General features: G+C 36.8%; 2 protein-coding genes and 1 pseudogene across 2 annotated transcripts; 2 read left to right on the forward strand and 1 right to left on the reverse strand.

Annotated features, from left to right (window-relative positions):
* Positions 1 to 452: 452 nt before the first annotated feature.
* Positions 453 to 2,525, reverse strand: LOC106293389 (annotated as a pseudogene).
* Positions 2,526 to 4,886: 2,361 nt separating this feature from the next.
* Positions 4,887 to 5,800, forward strand: LOC106293479 (probable calcium-binding protein CML25). The gene has a single exon (XM_013729154.1). The coding sequence runs from the start codon at positions 5,074 to 5,076 to the stop codon at positions 5,641 to 5,643; it is 570 nt and encodes a 189-aa protein (XP_013584608.1). The 5' UTR covers positions 4,887 to 5,073; the 3' UTR covers positions 5,644 to 5,800.
* Positions 5,801 to 6,765: 965 nt separating this feature from the next.
* LOC106343662 (histone-lysine N-methyltransferase setd3) lies at positions 6,766 to 8,843 on the forward strand. The gene is made up of 5 exons (XM_013782934.1): positions 6,766 to 7,133; positions 7,340 to 7,506; positions 7,586 to 7,888; positions 7,969 to 8,232; positions 8,318 to 8,843. The coding sequence occupies exons 1-5, from the start codon at positions 6,818 to 6,820 to the stop codon at positions 8,690 to 8,692; spliced, it is 1,425 nt and encodes a 474-aa protein (XP_013638388.1). The 5' UTR covers positions 6,766 to 6,817; the 3' UTR covers positions 8,693 to 8,843.
* Positions 8,844 to 20,729: the final 11,886 nt, after the last annotated feature.

Here is a 20,729-nt window from a genome sequence, read left to right on the forward strand (position 1 = left end):
TGAATGAAGAGGGGTTATATTTATAGGAAATTGCTTACGGACCTCCGACGACTTTCCGACGAAATTCCGACGGATATAAAGAAGTCCGTCGGAATTCCGTCGGAATTGTCCAATCCCAAACGGCTACACAACGGTCATATGTATTTGTCGGCAACGGTCACATGGTTCGTCGGAATTCCGTCGGAAAATACCGACGGAATTCCGACGAACTATGTGACCGTTGCCGACAAATATATATGACCGTTGTATAGCCGTTTGAGATTGGACAATACCGACGGAATTCCGACGGACTGCTTTACATCCATCGGAATTCCGTCGGAAAGTCGTCGGAGGTCCGTAAGCAATTTCCTATAAATACAACCCCTCCTCATTCAACTCATTCACACTTCATTCTCTCTTCATTCTCTTTAGTCATAACAATTCCGTGAAAATCATGTCTTCAGAAGGCAGCTGTTTCTTTTGACATATCGAGATTTACTTTATTAGACGAGAAGAAAGAAGATGGTTCTGTGTGTTTGATCTTTTAGCGCCCGTGTGATGCAAATGACTCCGTAAATGTAACCGTAGCGATCGAACTAGGCTGCCAGGAGACGCGGTTGCTTCAGTGGTTCCAACGTTTTCTCGAGCTTTCACAATGTCAAGCAGGTTATGAGGTAGCTGAGCCACGCCGTCCAAGAACTAGATGACGCTGGACATGCTCGGTCTCATGGCTGCAACCGGATGCGAACAGAGCAAGCCCAGCTTAAGAACCATTGTTACTTGCTCCACAAGGTACTTATCATCATGCTTCACCCTCTCATCAACCACTTGCAGTATGTCTTCTCCCCAACAATCTAGCACCCAATCAGTAAGTACCATCTCGCTTGGCGAAGACGCTCTTGGCAAGACGGGTCTTCTCCCACAAGTAATCTCTAACATGAATACTCCAAAAGCAAATACATCAGAGCTTGTGCTTGCCTTCCCTGTTCTTGAGAGCTCCGGTGAGATGTACCCAAACGTGCCAGCCACGTTAGAGGTCTGAGGATCGATTCCGTGTTCACAAAGCTTGGCAAGACCAAAATCACCAAGCTTTGCGTTCATAGATTCATCAAGAAGGATGTTTGCTGGCTTAATGTCCCTGTGAATGATGAGTTGAACCCATTGCTGGTATAGATAGCAGAGACCAGAAGCTACATCTTTGATGATCTTGAATCTTTGTGACCAATCAAGACTCTGTTCTGGTTGGTGGTAGAGAAACTTATCGAGACTGCCTTTTGGCATACAATCGTAGACCAAATAGAGCTCCCCCTTGCGTCTGCAGTAACCAAGAAGCCGAACTAAGTTAGGATGTCTGAGACGGCCAATGGTGGCAATCTCGGCTATAAACTCTCTCATTCCTTGTCTCGAATCATGAGAAACTTTCTTCACAGCAATGTCTAGGTTAGACGACAATAGTGTACCTTTGTAGACTTTTCCAAACCCTCCTTTACCAAGAAGCTCGCTGTTCTTGAAACCCTTTGTGGCAATGTAAATATCCTTGTAAGCAAACCTATGTGGACCAAACTGAACCTCCCAGTCTTCAAGAACTTCCATTAACTTCTTTCTTTTCAAGAAAAGCATGAAACTTATGGTCAAGAAGACGAGGACTGCGAAGCCGGTCATACTCAAACTGATGGCCAAGATCTTTTATATACTACTTTCTTGATAGTCATCAGGAAGTTTTGGAAGACGAGATGGGTCTATGTCTGAAGCTTTCCCATTCAGCTTGAACGTCCAGCCAAGAATATAATGAGATGAAAGAAGAGAGCCTGTGGATGAAGTGAAGGCAACGTACATCGACTCCAGGAGATATGGTGATAGATCTTTGGTTAGAGAAAGCAGTGGAGTCTTTGGCTTAGCGACATGAAGAGGATGAAGAGTGATATTCAGTTGTTTCCTTGATGAATCATATTCAACCCAGGCTTGTATCGGTTTCCTACTTATAAGAGATATGTTTTTGAAAGTACCATCTTCTTTGTAATAACCTGCTGAAGCTGCTTTCTCTGATATCAAGCTATTGGTGTCGATACCAACATGGTTATCATCCATGTCATTGAATTCAATGCTTTGGATTGTATCAAACTCAACTGCTACAACATGATTTGAGGGATCCCCATTGTTTGTCGAATTAAAGAGCCCTAGATATTGTGAGGGAAAGCTATAGGGCAAGCCTTTGGTAAGAGAAATAACAAAAGCGATTCCATGGCCACTAAATGTTGGAATCTCAGAGTCTATAGCGAAAACAAAAGTAGTGGAGAAGGACGAAACGGTACCGTTGGGTGAGTTCTTGAACCGAACAGGGAAGTTGTAGAAAACTTGACCTGTTTCATGTTCTGTGTAATTTGTAAGCTTCAGTAAGCCATTGGAGTCAAGATTAGCACTTCCATAGCTGTCGTACAAGTAACCATTGAAGCCGAACTCTCCTCTTTCACCTTGAGAAACTGCCTTGTTCAACAAGAGAAGAAGCAGAAGTACAAAGATTTTCATAGTTCTGACTTCTGCAGAAGAAAAAGTTTTCTGATGAATGATCTTGCCATTTGTAGCAACGACTTTGGAGAGTCAAGACTAAAAGTCTTTGGTACTAAATATTGGATGGTCGTCATGTGGGGCCCACAACAGTCACTGGTACGCGTTTTGAGCATTTATCAACTCAGCTGGAGTTGCTGAAGAAGAGAGAGAATCATCTTCGAAGACTTCTTATCTCTTTTCCTTTTTTTTGGCTTCTTTATCTCTTTTATCCACGAAACCAAAGAGCAGACGAGAGGAGACAGACAAAATGAGATAAACCTCTCATCACCTCCTTCTTCGTTTCTCTTCAGGCTCGTTTGTCATACAAAGTAGCGATTTTTTCTCGGTTTAGTTTCTCTGGAAGAGTTTTATCAGAGCAGAGACGAACTTAAAGGTAGTTCCTTTCTTAGTTATGCTAAAATGGGTTTCTCTCAATGTAATTGTGCAGTCATTGTACCCGCCCATGTTCTATTTATCTTCTCAAATGGGAAATCATACAAAATTACAACCTTTAAGTCCATGAAAGAGGAGTCTATAGATTCTTGCATAAATTAATAGAAGAAACGTGAAACACAAGCGAAGCAATACATGACCAATGAGGGAGGACTGATGATGAATCAAAGCTGGATGTTCTTATACTCACTCTAAATGAATGTCTGCCTATTGGGGGAGCAGAAGCATGTTCCCCGTAAGATAAAGAAACATAAAAAGTTGGATAGAAAAGGGATAGAGAAAGCAGAGACTTTAAAACATGTGAAATTTCAGGCCCCCAAATCTTCTTTGAATTGATGCTGTTATGTTTGATTTTCGTTCAGGAGAGACAAAGAGTTAGATCTATATAAAGATCAGATTAATAAAACTTGTTGTTTGATATGAGACATGAATTATAAGTTCTTTATACATAAATCAACATATGTAGCATTGCAATAGCAATCCAACCATGCATGAACCGCAATCGCAAAACACTGTACATAAAAGAACATTCTTTAGAAGACATCTCCAAGATCGAATAGGGCACTGTGAGGTGAAGCAGCGACATTGGCCAAATCCTTTGAAAGATTTTGCAACACGAGATGATATATGCACAGACAAAGCACATAACTATATAGCCAGGAACCAATGGAAAAATGTAGCATCGAGATGGGCTAGCCTCCATGCAATTCTTATAAACAAAACCGTAGTCTCTCGAGCTTGGCCAATATTACTGCAAGTGTAACACTTTTTTATTGCAATAAGTTAATCTAACGATGAGAGTTGGACTACAAGGCATTGGCTTCCATCGTAGAGCTGGATAACGTACATGAGGTAAGCTTTTTCATGGTGTTAGACAGTTTGGGTATTCTTTCTCCATTGTGTGCTTGTAGGGTTTCGTAATCGTTCATTTATAGTTGGCTAGCTCTCCTTAGACCATCATTAACGCTCAAATCGTGAACCAGTTTCTTAGGAAATTATTTTTATTTTTTTTGTCCCAAAAAAAAAAATTCAAAAGCGAACCAATCGCAAGCAAACAGTGTAAAAACCCTTCCAAGATGGTCCTTATTTCACATCTCTAAAAATTGATTTTTGCAAAAATAATGGGATTCACCACTAAGAAACCCACTTAAATCCCCTCGTTAATTATGCCTTAACGCACTTAAGGTTCACATGTTATACAGCCGAGAATATGTTAAAACATCAAAGGAAGTTTTGTATTTCAAATCTGACGCAGTTTTTTTCTAATCATTAAAAATTTGTTGATGATGTTAACAATACAACACATATTAGCTCGTACCTGTTTTTATGTGATTCATATATCTTGTTTAATTTTTAATAATACTAATATGTGGTGTTTACCCTAGTTAACAATAGTTTCCGTTAATATATTAAAGACCCTTTTGACTTTGAAATGATGATGAATAGTTTAACAAATCTCTCAAACATCATCATCCACTTGTTGATTATCTAGAAGCGGGTTAAGAGAATTGGAATAGCAGTACTTATCGGAGTTCTACCCATTGGAGTTCTAAAAATGAATGTGTGTATATATATATTATATATATATATGTAGTTATAGGGTCTACTAAATAGTGTAGAACTCCTATCCAAAGGTTTCAAAAACAAAACTTTTAGAACCTTTAGGTAGGAGTTCTACACTATTTAGTAGACCCTACAACTACATACACATATACAATATATACATATACATATATTTATTTTTAGAACTCCAATGAGTAGAACCTTCCATTGGAGGTGTTCTTAGGCATGAAGCTCTCTGTTACCAAACATGCCTCGCATCTCTATATTGTATACATTCCCTAAATACCAATTTGTTTTTTTGTTTTTGAAAAAGAAATATAAAAAATACCAATTTGTTCAAATACATATTCGCTATGTAAGCATTCTAATAATAACAACTAAAATCAATTTACACACAATCTAAGATTTATTCCTGATTTAGTTGAGAGAATCCCAAATTAGCATAAGCTATCCAGAGATTCATTCGCTTCCACAAGAATCACCACAAATACAAATACATCTCTCTATCTCACACCAGCGAGATTCGCAACCATGTTCAACAAGAAAAACCAATCCACTGGCTCGGGCGATGGCGGCTCGGTATCCCGAACCGGAGCAGACTCTCCGTACCTCCAAAAAGCACGCTCAGGTAAAACCGAGATCCGAGAACTCGAAGCTGTTTTCAAAAAATTCGACGTGAACGGAGACGGCAAGATCTCATCAAAGGAGCTCGGCGCGATCATGGCGAGCCTAGGTAACGAGGTACCAGAGGAGGTCCTGGAGAAGGCGATCACGGAGATAGATCGGAAAGGAGACGGTTACATAAACTTCGAGGAGTTCGTTGAGCTGAACACGAAAGGGATGGATCAGAACGACGTGCTTGAGAATCTGAAGGATGCCTTCTCTGTCTACGACATCGACGGGAACGGATCGATATCGGCGGAGGAGTTGCATGAGGTTTTGAGGAGTTTGGGGGATGAGTGTTCGATCGGAGAGTGTAGGAAGATGATTGGTGGTGTGGATAAGGATGGAGATGGGACGATTGATTTCGAGGAGTTTAAGATTATGATGACGATGGGATCGAGACGTGATAATGTCATGGGTGGTGGTGGTCAGAGGTAGAGTTTAATGGCCGAGTGATGTTTGTGTTCGTCTTTGTCTTCCTTATTTTCTCGTTTTGTTCGTCCATTGTTATTATTCCATCATTGTTTCAATTTTTTTTGTCTTGTTCTTTGGGAGGATTGCATTGCCCTGCAAGCTAACGTGGTTTTTGAAAAGTTATTCAACTCTTTCTGTTTCAGTTCTGCCTAGAATTGAATAATTGAATGCATATACAGTGATTACAAATATTTTAATCTTTTTTTTTTAACAACAAAATATTTTCATCTGTTAGTATTTAAAATTGTGTAACACAAGTTGTGTATAATTTTAATTTCTAAAACTATATAAAATAGAAATGTAATGTTTTTTTTTAGAAATAGAAATGTAATGTTAATCTAAAGTTTTGAGTCCAAAAACTTTCATGGGAGGATTATTTGGTTAATTTGGAAAGCTCACGATCACAAACTTTTCAAAGGCATTATTGACTAAAAACTAATCCACATTGCACCGCATGCAAAAAGCAAAAAGTGTGTATTGAGCATGGCATGAGGCAAACTTACTGAAAACTTGAGTTTGCTTCAGAACCCTTCATATCCTCAAAACGTATGTTTAAGGGACATGTATATTCCGTTGATGGTTCTTGAATCTCTCTTCAGTGGTATCAAATGGGTGTGTATGGGGGTTGGACGGCTCACATTGTTTTTGCTAAATGCCCGTAATCAGCCACGTCGGTTGCCATCTCTATACATGCAGAACCTAAAGCGCTTTTTTTGGACAATACAATGTAAGCTCTAGTATTCCAACATTCAAGCATATGAGACAGAGATTGTCGAGATATGATCAAGATATTATATATACCATTTGAAAGAATAAATAATGGTATACTTTCTCAACCGAATTCAAGAGTTTGCGCGATTGAGGGGATGCTTCTCATTCTGCTCTATCTCCTATATTGGACTGCTATCTCCACTGCCGATTCGTTGACCAAAACCACTAAATTTCATCGTGATGTAAAACTGGTTTTGAGCCCAAAAAAAAACAGTTCTCAACTTAGCAAAGCCCATTAGAGATCTCTTGAGCCAGCCGTAGTATCACCCGACCCGAATAGAAGCTAAACCCGGTCCGTTCGCTCTGTTCCGGATCTATCTTCATCTCTCTCGAGCAACTCTGGACAGAGTCAGCCTAGTTGCAAGTCATGGCCACGTCGAAACTAGCAATAACTTCTCTGGCAGCTCACATTCGTCCCTTCACATGCTCCGTCGCGTCTCAACCCTCCCGTTTAGCTCCTCATCCGCCGGACCTAGTCCGTTGGATCAAAAGAGAAGGCGGCTTCGTTCACCACGCCGTCAAGCTATCTCAGGATACTCCATTCGGCATCGGTCTCATCTCCACCGAGCAAATCGCTCAAGGCACCGACCTAATCTCCCTCCCTCCTCACGTTCCCTTACGCTTCCGATCAGATGAAACGGCACCGTCTCCTCTCCTCGCCGCCTTAGCCCGTCGAGTTCCCGGTAAGTGCTGATACCTCGCTCTTGTTCAATGTTGTTTACTGCTGATATTAGAGAACAATCAATTAATTATTCAGTTGTCTTGAATCTTGAAGCTTAGCTCATAGAAGTTTAACTGTGATTCAGTGGATTATCTCAGATATATCTTGGTGATATTCATCTTGAAGCTTAGCTCATAGAATCATGTTTTCGTATGATTGATTTGGCAGGAGAGTTGTGGGCAATGAAACTGGGACTGAGACTATTACAAGAAAGAGCCAATGCTGATTCTTTCTGGTGGCCTTACATTAGCAATCTTCCCGAGACTTACACCGTTCCCATATTCTTTCCTGGAGAAGACATCAAGAACTTGCAGTATGCTCCTCTTCTCCACCAGGTTATATAAGACATCCTGAGTCTCATTCTCTACTATTTCAATTAGGTGATGGAAGATTTGTTGTCTTCTTTGGGAGCAGGTTAATAAACGATGCCGTTTTCTCCTTGATTTTGAGCGAGAGATTAGACAGACTCTTGAAGATGTTAAGGCTAGTGATCATCCTTTTAGCGGCCAAGATGTGAATGCATCCGCACTCGGGTGGACCATGTCGGCTGTTTCTACTAGAGCGTTTCGTTTGCATGGTAATAGAAAGGTTCGAGGTGGGTCTTCTGATCATGTTCTCATGATGCTTCCTCTGATAGATATGTGCAACCACAGCTTCTCGCCGAATGTCAAGATAATTCAAGAACAGGACGGTTCTGACTCAAACACCCTTGTTAAGGTTCTGTGTCTTAGTTCTCTGTTTCTTTTAAGTGTTTTGTTTTTTATTTGTCTCACTCTCACTCTTTCTTTGTGAATCAGGTCGTTGCAGAGACTCAAGTTAAAGAAAACGATCCGTTGCTACTCAATTATGGTTGCCTTAGCAACGATTTTTTCCTTTTGGACTATGGCTTTGTGATTGAATCAAACCCGTACGACACCATTGAGCTTAAATACGATGAAGGGCTCTTGGACGCTGCAAGCATGGCGGCTGGTGTTGCTTCCCCAAAATTCTCTTCTCCAGCTCCATGGCAACATCAGTTGCTTTCCCAACTGAATCTAGCCGGGAAAATGCCAAATCTCAAGGTATCCACATTGTGTATCTCTCTAACTCGGTAGCTGAAACAGTCTTCATCTCTCTAATTCTTGTCATCTTATTATTCTGTGATAGGTAACCATAGGAGGTCAAGACACAGTAGAGGGAAGACTATTGGCAGCTATAAGAATACTGCTTTCCGGTGAACTGGTGGAAGTAGAGAAGCATGACTTAGAGACGCTCAAATCTTTATCCTCCACAGCACCTCTTGGAATTGCCAACGAGATTGCCGCTTTCCGCACTGTAATCGCTCTTTGTGTGATTGCATTGAGCCACTTTCCGACAAAGATAATGGAAGACGAGGGTATACTGAAACAAGGTGTTTCAGACACAGCAGAACTGAGTATCAAGTACCGAATCCAGAAGAAATCAATGATCATAGATGTCATGAAAGACCTCACACGAAGGGTTAAGTTACTATCAGCTCAGGAGACACCAAGTGCTTCATAATGATGATAAAAGCATCATCTTGTAAGTTCTCTAGGCTTTGCTTGTTCCGAAACCTCAGTTTCCAAAAAAAAAAATTAAGATTGTTCACTTTTGAAAACATATAGCGATCGCCGAGCTATGTATTGTTCGTCTTCCTCATTTTCTTCATCCATTCTTTTATTATTTGATTATTGTTTCAACTTACAATCTAAGTTTTTTAATCAAAAACTATTATATAATAAAAAAACAATTTAAACAAAAATCAGTTTGCAAAAAATGAAAAGTAACAAGATATAACAAAATAAATAATACACCAATATGAAATCTGTTTGATATGAAAAGAGTAAACATTCTGTGTTTTTTGTTGTTGTGTAGGATTCTTTTAACTCTTTCTTGTGTGTTCTCTGCCAAATCCATCATTGGCAGGTTATACCAATCTGTAAATACCGTATGTTAATAACATAGATACATTTTATTCAATAATATAATATTTAACGTATGAGCTAGGCCAGTTGACTGATTTTATAGGCAGATAACTAAAAAAAATGTAGAGTCAAATTACTTTTTGATTTATTTATTTGTAGAGTCTACCTTGATGTAAACTATTTGATTAATTTGAAATTGTGTGAGATCGTCTCTTCTTGGAAAATGTATTCACACAGTTTAGGTGTACATTCTTTTTCTGATTATCAGAAACAAAATGTATTCAATGGTGAATTGTTCAAACTTATAACTAAGTCTTCAATTGCTATTACCAGTTTTATAACGCACTGCCTACCTACGGCTAATAGGTTTCCACTCTTGTTTATTCAGTCCGTGGGGCAATCCTATCCTATCGTACCGTGCGTTAATATTTTGAAAGCTCGAAATCATTGTTTACTGACCCTGTAATCACCACATGATTTTTCTCCGTGCTTTGACCACATTCACACGGTATCGCGAATCAATTTCCGATAGGTCACCTTCCTTCCACTACTCCATCTCAAATACGCTTAACCCTGCATTTTTAAATGGATGTGTGACGAAAAAAATAAGTACATTTTTGGTGACATATGTAGCCAAATTAATTTTGTTAATCCCTTCTATATACCACAAACCGGGATTTTACGAGGTTATCCCGGACCCACGTTATATTCACGTAGTTTAAGGATTATATTCTGTTGTGAATATCTGCGTAAAATCCTAATTCTATGAGAAAATAAGAGAGAAAGCGATATTGAGAAATATATCCTTCTGTGACCCCTTTATATAAGCCTCAAAGTCAAACCATACAAATAAAAATATGATACCTATGATATCTTTCTTATTCTCCAAAAATAAATTCTAAAACTTAGATATACCATTTCTCAAACACACTCAGAAATTATATTTTTGCCATAACACTTAAATTACTAGTCACTTAGAACATCTCCAAAAGACACTCTATAACTTCAAATATGAAGTTTTTTGCTCTCCAAAATGAAACTTCAAAACTTCAAATTTGAAGTTTTAAGAAGTGAAACTCTATATTTGAAGTTTCACTACTTAAAACTTCAAATTTAAAGTTTTATATTTTTATTTGCATTTTGGTCCTTACAATTACACATCTTATTTATGATTCATAAATATTTTAATCGTTTATTGTTTTCATCCTTTAAAAATTATATCTCATAAATATATTAAATTTTGTTTACAGAATTTAAGTTTTACACATAAAATTAAATAAAACTTTAAAATAAGATTTAAAATATTCTAAAACTAGATTTAGACAACAATAATATACAAAAAAAATTTAACAAAAAAACTTTCTAAATAATTACATGAAGACATAACTATAACACAAATTTAAATATTACAACAACACTAATAGTCAGGTAAGTTTGATCTGGAACCTTCAAAATTTTTAAATATTGTCCAATTTTTTTTTTTTGTGTGTAACTGAAGATGGTTGTTGTTGTTGTTTCTGATGTCTTTTTCGTTCAATTTTTTCTTGTTCTTATCGAAATATTTACGAGTATTAATATCTGATAAAAATATTTTATATTTCTCTTTTGTTTTCTTGTTCTGATCTAATTTATTTACAAGTATTAATATCATATATGCATTACACAAAATCATTTAATGGAATAATATGAAGTTATGTTTGAAAGTTTAATATTAATTAAATTATTTTTATTTATTTTAATATAATATTTTATTAATTATCATTGTTGTAATATGTTTATATATGTGCTAGTTATTTACAAAAGTCTTATGATGATAAATATGAGGACCATATTATAAAATATAAATAGTAGTGAAGTTGAGTTTGAAGTTTTGCTTTTGGAGAAGAACACCTTTAAACTTCAAATATAGAGTTTTGAAAACTTCAAAATAGAGTTTCTTTTTGGAGATACTCTAAGAGCATCTCCAAAAGACACTTTATAACTTCAAATATGAAGTTTTTTGCTCTCCAAAAAGAAACTTCAAAACTTCAAATTTGAAGTTTTGAGTAGTGAAACTCTATATTTGAAGTTTCACTACTTAAAACTTCAAATTTGAAGTTTCATATTTTTAATTGCATTTTGGTCCCTACAATCACACATCACCTTGATGATTCACAAATATTTTCTCGTTTATTGTTTTAATCCTTAAAAAAATTATATCTCATAAATATTTTAAATTTTGTTTACAGATTTTAAATTTTACACATAAAATTAAATAAAACTTTAAAATAAGATTTAAAATATTTTAAGCTAGATTTACACAACAATAATATACAAAAAAAACTTAACAAGAAGATTTTTAAAAAATACATGAAAACATAACTATTACACAAATTTAAATATTACAACAACACTAATAGTCAGGTAAGTTTGATCCAGAACCTTCAAAATTTTCAAATATTGTCCAGATGTTTTGTGTAATTGAATATGGTTGTTGTTGTTGTTTTTGATGTATTTTCGTACAATTATTTCTTGTTCATATCGAATATATTCACGAGTATCAATATTATCGAAAATAAATTAATCTTTTAGAAATATTTTATGTTTCTCTTTTACTTTCTTGTTCCGATCTAATGTATTTACAAGTATAAATATTACCCGATTTCAACAACTTTTAACTCGTAATCTACAAAGTAAAAATGAGGAAAGCCATTTTTACTTCGAAATGCACTAATAGATTATATATGCACTACGAAAATAATTTCATGAAATAATATGGTATTTTGTTTGAAATTTAATATTGATTAAATTATTTTTATTTAAATTTTTATATTTAATAGAATATTTTATTAATTAATATTGTTGTAATATGTTTATTTATGTGCTAGTTATTTACAAAATTTTTATGAATTCAAATTAGTTTTTCTTTTTGGTAGGGTGCAGGAGACCTAAGTCTCCTACTCTTCATTCAAATCATAAAAATCATTACAAGCAAATTTTCCGAGATCTAGATACCTCCTGAAAGTCCTCCAACAAAACATAAGCAACACAATCTGAGAGATCTTCAAAGAAATGTAACCCAAACGATAGAGAAAACACATAGTTAGCTAATCCATCCGCCAGATAATTAGCCTCCCTATACACATGAGAAATTTTGACTAACCATTCTCTTGATATGAAGCCATAGAACAAACGTACTAGGAACGACAGGGGATGAGAATCATGGATCCCTGTCTGATGAAAACCCGCCACACTCTCCGAATCAACCTCCAACTCCAACCGACGAATCCCACGGTCCCATGCTATACACAAGCCATAGTATACTCCCCACAACTCCGCCAAAGGGGCTGAACAGATGCCTATGTTTATTGCAAAACCCCCATTCCATTCTCCATACTCATCGCGAATAGCCCCACCCGCCGTAGCAAGTCCCAGGTTACCTCTATCGGGTTACCTCTAGATGCTCCATACTTGTTCAGTTTAAACCAGCCATTTGTTGGTCGATTCCATGAGATCTGCTTCTCTACACGTTCCCGGCTCTGCCCATGTTCCTTTAGTTTTACATTTGCTTCTATCACCTCCCGAGCCTTATCCTGAAGGAACAGCACCCTGTCTCGACATTTTCCTTCCTCTCCAAAAACATACCCACATCTCCATTTCTAGCACCACCAAACGGTCAGAGAAAACAGCGTTGGCCATAGCTCCCCCAATCCTGGTCTATTCCTTGCAAGGTTGTCATAAAGCCATTCTAGGAGAGGTTGGTCAAAGAACCGTTGTTGTCTGCTTAGGGGAACAAATCGCGCCCATAACCCCGCAGCTGCCGGACAGTCCCAAAGAACATGCAGAATGGTTTCTTCTCCCCCCCTTACACAATGGACATATACTATTCTCACTCAAATGTCTGCGTTTCCGTTCCATGTTTGTCATGATCACCTGATGAGTTACCAGCCATAGGAAGACTCGTACACGTTCTGGAGTAGTGACACGCCAAACCCGCTGATATAAGGCTTCCATATTAGGTCTCGGCTCCGCATCCCTGGCTAAGAAAGCATAAGCTGAGTTTTCCCAGAAAATAAACCATCTTCACTCCCTCCCCACGACATTCTATCCCTTGCACCCGTAACATCATAAATCACCACTGAAGCCAACCTTAAGACGATTTGGCATTGACATATACGGTTCTATTATATGCGTTTTCCAACCAGCGCCAGTTTGCCAAAGATCCCGAGCTCGTACCTCCACCATCTCTTCCGGAATATCCACTGTACTCAACTCAGATAGTGGCTCATTCAACAACCAATTATCCTTCCAAAAACGTACTCGACGACCATCACCAAGAACCCAAGCCAAACCCGGGACAACAACCTCACGCAACCCCAATACCAAACTTCTCCATGTTGGTGACCAAGTTCCTTTAACGCTTAACCAAGATAAATCATCCAACTCGCCAACTCGAATTTTTTTTTCGCATAATCTTAACCCATAGGCCATCCTGTGTTTTCAGCAACCTCCAGCCTAGCTTTGCTAGTAGAGAAATATTCATTTCTTTAGCTAACCTTATCCCCAGCCCACCTTCACTCTTCGGTTTACAGAATTTTCCCCAAGAGACCAGATGCTGTTTCGTGTTTCCCTCACTGCTCCCCCAAATAAACGACTGAGCAATTTTATCAAGTTGATCCAAAGTAGATATCGGCAGAGCGATGGTACTCATCGTATGTACTGGAATCGATGCGAGAACAGACTTTGTAAGCGTGATCCTCCCTGCCAAGCTCAAGAATCTCCTTTTCCATCCCGCAAGTTTAGACGACACTCTCTCAATTACTTCCCCAAACGTCTCTTTATTAATTCTTTTTTGCAACACCGGCATGCCCAAGTACTTTCCCAACTCTTTTGTTCCTCTGATTCCACTCTCAGTACTTATGGAATTCGCTAAGTCCCGATGAACATTTGCAGAAAAGAAAATCAAAGATTTCTCAAGACTTACTTTCTGCCCAGAAGCTCCACAAAATCTCTCTAGCACCTTCCTGATCACCCGAATTTGCGAGATTGAGGCCTCAGCAAACAAGATCAGATCATCCGCAAAACAAACATGGGATAAAGCTGGTCCACCCCTAGATAGACTGATTGGTTTCTACTCCTTCCTGGACACAGAAAGATCAATTTGATGGCACAAGCGCTCCACGCATAATACAAATAAGTATGGTGACAAAAGATCGCCCTGCCGAAGTCCACGTTGAGGTGTAAAAGCTTATGTCCTCTCTCCATTCCACAATAGACTCATTCCCGGGTTTGTCACGCACTGCATGATTCATTGAATCCATATCTCGGGTAGTTATGCTGCGTAAAGAGTACCCTCTAGGAAATCACACCTGATTCGGTCATATGCTTTCTCGAGATCCAACTTGAGCAACATCCAACCTCTGCGTCCTTTCTTTTTCCTCATTGAGTGAACCGCTTCCTGGACCACAACAATATTTTCTGTACTAAGCCGGCCTGGGATGAAGCTGGCTTGCGCTGGACCAATAAGCTTGGGCATAAATTTCTTCAATCTCAACACCATCGCTTTAGTTATTATCTTGAACAAGACATTACATAAACTGATTGGTCGGAATTGAATGATTCTTTCTGGCTTGAGGACCTTCGGTATTAAGACCAGCATTGCATCATTCATACCCATAGTAAGAACACCTGATTCAAAGAACTCAAGCCTACACCGAGTTACCGACTCCCCCACTACTTCCCATGAATCTTGGTAAAAGACCGGTTGAAACCCATCTGGTCCTGGAGCTTTAAACTTCCTCATGCATCGCATCGAAATCTCAACATCCACTGCAGAGAATTGTTTATTGAGTATCTCGTTCACACCCCTCGTAAGTTCAGTGAAGCCTTCTTGAGAAAGTTTTTCTGTATCTAAATTGATATCTTTCGTTGAGTACATGCGTTTATAATAAGTTATAACAAATATAAAGACCGAAGTTGAGGTTGAAGTTTTGCTTTTGTAGAAGAACACTTTTATACTTCAAATATAGAGTTTTGAAACTTCAAAATAGAGTTCATTTTTTGAGATGCTCTTAGAAATAACATATTTTTAACGATTATCATTAACAAATGTATTCAATGGTGAACTGTTCAAACTTATAACTAAGTCTTCAGTTGCTATTAAAGAAAGTGCAACAGGTTATCCACAAACCCACGTTATTGTAGACAAACATATTACTGTTGAATTTTGACATTTAATTAATGAATATGTGTTTGATTTTCTTAACTTCAGTAATTTCAATTGTCTATTTATACAACTTAATATTGATCTAACATGTTATAGAAGAGGAGATCATTAATGGCGACGAAGAAAATACAAACATGTTTTCTTCACAAACATGTCTTCTTATACTTCTATGTTTGTTTATATCATGTTCAAGTCATACAGGCTACACTCCCTCACGCTGGTCAGTATTTTTGCTACATAAGAATTTAATGTTTTAGTATTTTAAACACTTTCTTGAGACTTGGAAAAATATCAAAATTCTAACAACATTGCTATCGTCTTTGGTTTTTTTAGTCAAAAAATTCACCTATCATCTAGAAAAAATTCACTAAGTTGTGTCTTTCTCATTAGCTCTCACTATCAATATATAGTGGAGGTTCACTAGGGTTTACAGCAAGGAGAGAATCTACACATTTAATACATATTGACTACAAAGATACAGACTTGGTCAAAGCTCATAAATGCTCCGGTTGAATGAGTCTTCATCTTGACTAGTATTGGACGGATGTAGACGGACCGGAGACGGGTGTAGACGGACCGAATAGTCGGGTCAGATGTAAACCTCCTTGATGGTTAATGGCAATCCACATATCCATATCATGGATTTATAACACGAAAAAGTAAAAACAATGTATAATCGTATTTTTATGTTCTTTCAATCTTCAAAAAATGCCTACAGTTGATTCATTTGTTTGTTTGTATGGGCTGTACTAATTGACTGATTTTAGAGGCAATAAATTAAATAAGTCAATTATAGTATACGAGACAGATGATCGCATCCAGGGACTCAGATTTAGTGATGTGTAATCTGACGTGTCAGCCTCTCAAATGATTAAATTCTATTTTATAATAATAAATAGATATAAAACTTTATAAGTTATACTCCCTCTGTATACAAATCTATGATATTTAAGGTTTTCTTACATATGTTGAGAAACAATAATATACTTTTCAGTATTAAATTTTGGTTTTATCAAAAAGTTTTCACCACTCATATTTACTTTTTAATTTGGTTTTAGTTTTAAAGACAAATGATTAATTGTATCCTAAAATATTAATCTTTTTTATACAAGATAAAATGGTAAAACATCATACATTTGTAATTTCTCCGCAATACTTATCTTAATGATATTTTAAGTTTCGTTTTAGTAACTGATAATTTTTTGTGTAATTTTTTCCATTTATTCAAGTGTGTATAGGCTGGACTAATTGACTGATTTTAGAGGGAATATATTAAATAAGTCAATTATGGTATATATAAGTTTTATTATTTTGTCTACAAAACTTATCTTTAAGTTTCTTTTTGTAACTGATAATTTTTTGGTGTACATTTTTTTAATGTATCCAAGTTCGCATTCTCCGTGATCCAACAATAGTTACTCCCCCTTCTCCGCCGTGTGGATCTCCTATTGGATCTCCTATTGCAAGTGTGGATGCCAGAGTGACAGAGACTCCTTGTAGACGTCCACCACCTCATGCATAACAAGGGTGGTCTACTTGATTTCCGTTCGGTTATTGGGTTTTTGGTTTATGAGTAATATAAATTATACAGTTTATCATGGATGGTCTGATACAGCTTTGAATTAGGCTTTTAGTTAAACATCCTTGTCTTGTAAAAATATAGTTGGATTTTGGTTCATTGAACTGAATCGATTTGTTTATCTGGATTAAACATCCCTGCATGTCGTAGAAGACAAAATCAAGGATCAAACGTCCCAGGGGTTTTTAATAAAAATTAGGACTCGATTCTTTTCTGGTCTGTAATATAACGTGGTGAATTGGTTTGTCAAACACACAATTCTATAAATATTGTTTGTAATATTTTGATCAAATAAAGTATGAGATTTTACATAATTTTCTAACAAAATACGTAAAATAATGTAGTGCTGTTGGACTTTATTGAACCGGTTAATCATCTTAGACCCAGTTATTTTGATTCGGAAAAGTTAAAGTCAGTTGTCAGAGTCTGAAATTGGAATGATCATGTTTCAGATTATCTTATAATGAAAAAAAATCTAGCCCGCTCTGCCTTCAACACATCTCGATAATGGAAGGCGCTCTTCTTGGCTGCGGCTGTTTTCCCCTTAGCAACACGAATCTTGTAAGAACGGTTACGATTCACCCAGTTTATATGATGTCAAAAATCAACAGTTAGCACCAAAAGCGTAAAAGACCAGTTACATGAAATGGTAAATTACAAAACGATTACCTCGACGTTGGAGTGTTAAAATGAAGGCGCACACAAGCCTTCTGATGGCTGGACAAATGACTAGGCACCCATCTCGAGCTCAAAGGACAATACTTGCCAAGCTAGAATGGTCAAATCCCCTATATATTAAAAGAGAAGTATTTTCATTTAATATTTTCACATTACATTTGACACGTAGCAGCATCACATTGATTTTGATTTGAGTATGCTGACGTGTCGGCTTCACAATTATTTAACAATAAATACATTCACACAATAATTTTTTTTAACTCTACCTGTGTACAATTTAAGTGTTTACACTAATTTTTTTATTCAGTTCAATTTTAGTTCCTGTATTTTTAACCTTTGTAAACTAATGAATAATATTATTTTGAAAGAAATAAATTACAAAATCATTAAGATTCACATCAACTAAAATGTTGGAATGAAAATGTTTTTAGAAATTGAAAGTTTCGTATCTTGACGAACTTAGCCATGGTTGAGGTTTCTATACACGAAGACAATAAATAATTGTAATTGGTTATGAATTAAGGAAATTGAGGTAAAAAAATACCACACACAAAGTCGGATCTTTAGTTTAGCTAAATATTGATTTTCTTTACGGAGTTTTCATATCAAACCAAGAATTAAAAACATAATCAGATTGATAAAAAAAAATCAGAAATCAGAAAAGGTTTAAAAGAAAAAAATTAATGAAATCGAATGAAAAAAGAATTCAAGTGCCAACTGAAGAGATCACATTATTTTCCACAACTCTAACATTTTTCACTCGACTGTATCGTGTGTTTATTATATTTACCAAGAATGTTCTATAAGAAAATACACATTATTGGTTATAGACTAAGACACTTTTGCAACATGCCCAACAATATTGACACGACACCCAACCATTTTATTGGTATTCTTAAAGTATGGTCTAATAATTATGCATGTTAAATAAGCCTAGAATGTTTTTTTACATTTATTTTATTTTACTAAAGTAAATCTGAGTAAAATATCTGGATCCAAAGAACCAAACCGAAGTAGACTTGCAAGCAATACTAAACAAAAACTAAAACTGATTAAATACTCAGATGAATCTAAAAGTTTATTATCCAGATAGCAAGATCCGAATCTGATCCAAACTAAAATATTGTGGATACCAAAAATATCTAAATCACAATAATATACTTAAATATGTTAATTATTTTAAATTTTATATCTATTAGATATTCAAAAATATGAAAATATCTAAAAATTATCAACATAGTCACAAGTAAATATCTAAAAATAACATAAAATATTTTAAAATACTGAAAATATTTGTTTGTTCTCCATCCAAATATTTAAATTGAACTAATTTTTATGCAAATTTAAATATTTAGTCTTACATTATTCAATTTTTTTATGTTTTATATTATTTTATTTTTGGATTTTGAGGATTTAAGTATATTTGAATTTTTGTTAAAAAAAACGCATAATTAAGATGGGTACCGGAACTCGAGTCCGAACCCGAAATGATTAGAACCAAATCTAAACCAAAATTTGTAAATATCTGAATGCGATTTAAATTTCTAACTCCAAAATCTAAAATCCGAAAAGATCAACTGAATCCGAAAGGATATATGAATGCATATCCATAGAAAAAAACTATACAACAAATCCTTTAATACAACATACAATAAATAATCTAATAAACTATTTCACTCCGCGCACAGCGCGGATTACTACCTAGTCATAATGTAAAAGAGATAGAGCATTGAATGTGATCTTAAAAGCATTTGATACCCGCCGTAGATCATATCCCTAACACCTATAAAAAGACAGCCAAGGAGAAGAATATGGGGATCCCAAAGTCTATATATCGAATATATACTCTAATACTATTTCACTTTCTTGTTCTCTTAGACTCTTCAGATCTTCACAAATGTATCAACTCATAAGATTAAGAAAAAATTACATGGAAAGACACTTTTTGTCTTTGTAATAGCACAAAAAGACACATCATGCTAGCAACATACTTTATGTGTGTTATTTCTCCATAATATCCTTTCACCTCACTTCTGGTTACCTCAAACATGTAAATCACTTTCCCAATTTCTCATCCAACCTAAAAACGAATTCTTCTTCCTTCTAAAATTTCGATTCAAAACCCTAATATGTTATGACTACAACGGTTTGGTCTTGTGGAGCATAACAGACTGTTCATGTCCGGTCCGATTGAAATAGGGGTGACTTCAGCGCCGTTGGACTCCACCGGAGAGATTTCTAAATCTGATTCCGCCGGCGTACATTTCTCGGCGCCACTTGGCAGCGTTTACTCGAAGAAGAGGCGGAAGAAAAAAAGTCTCTCATAGCATCCGGTTTCTGGGGAGAGGAAGCAGCGGCCGTGGGTTCTTCCGGTGTCGAACTTCGTCATCAATGGTAAGAGGGAGAACACCAAGAGTTCCGATGTTGGCATTATCTGCCGAGGCAGCTTCTGCCGGAGATAACGATTTACAGTGGGCGGTGGGCAAAACCGAGGAGGACAGAGTGCAGTTAGCTGTTTTTGAAAAGCAAGGTTGGTTCTTCGCCGGAATCTACGACAGATTTAACGGACCCGACGCGTCAGAGTTTCTGATGGCTGATCTCTCCGTGCTGTTCATAGCGAGTTATAGGGCTTGTTCAGGGAACTGGAGGAAGAAGAAGATGATAATATGTTAGATATTAGTACTACATAGTTAGCTAGTTCGAGCAACGAGAAGGGGAATGTAAGACCCGATCCCGGCCTACTAGGCTGCGGTCGATGCCTCACGTCGCTCAGTCCATACCCGGACCGACACTCTAAAATTTTTTGCCCTTTATTTAAAACATCGCCCATAGGCGAGGGCTAACTCAGATCTTAGCTCAAGACTACCATAGTCTTTCCTAGCTTAGATCAATACAACACATACGCAGCGGAATAGTATCTACTCAACCATTGGACTAAATCCAATCTAACACTTGTCTGGTCAGATCTCCTCAGTTACTGGTCAGTAAACGCAACTGCCAGCTAGCTCCAAGGTCGATCCTGAACCTAGACCAAGTCATACAATCAGAGGTTCCGTTCCCCTAAGCCATTCTATCTAGATCTATGCAACATTGACAGATCATACCCTTGCCACATTCCCAGAGATTGTTAGCTCATTGTCCCAGCTGACTTAGCTGTCTTAGCTAGCTCAC

Source organism: Brassica oleracea, chromosome C5 (genome assembly GCF_000695525.1).
Source record: "Brassica oleracea var. oleracea cultivar TO1000 chromosome C5, BOL, whole genome shotgun sequence".
Taxonomy (NCBI): Eukaryota; Viridiplantae; Streptophyta; class Magnoliopsida; order Brassicales; family Brassicaceae; genus Brassica; species Brassica oleracea.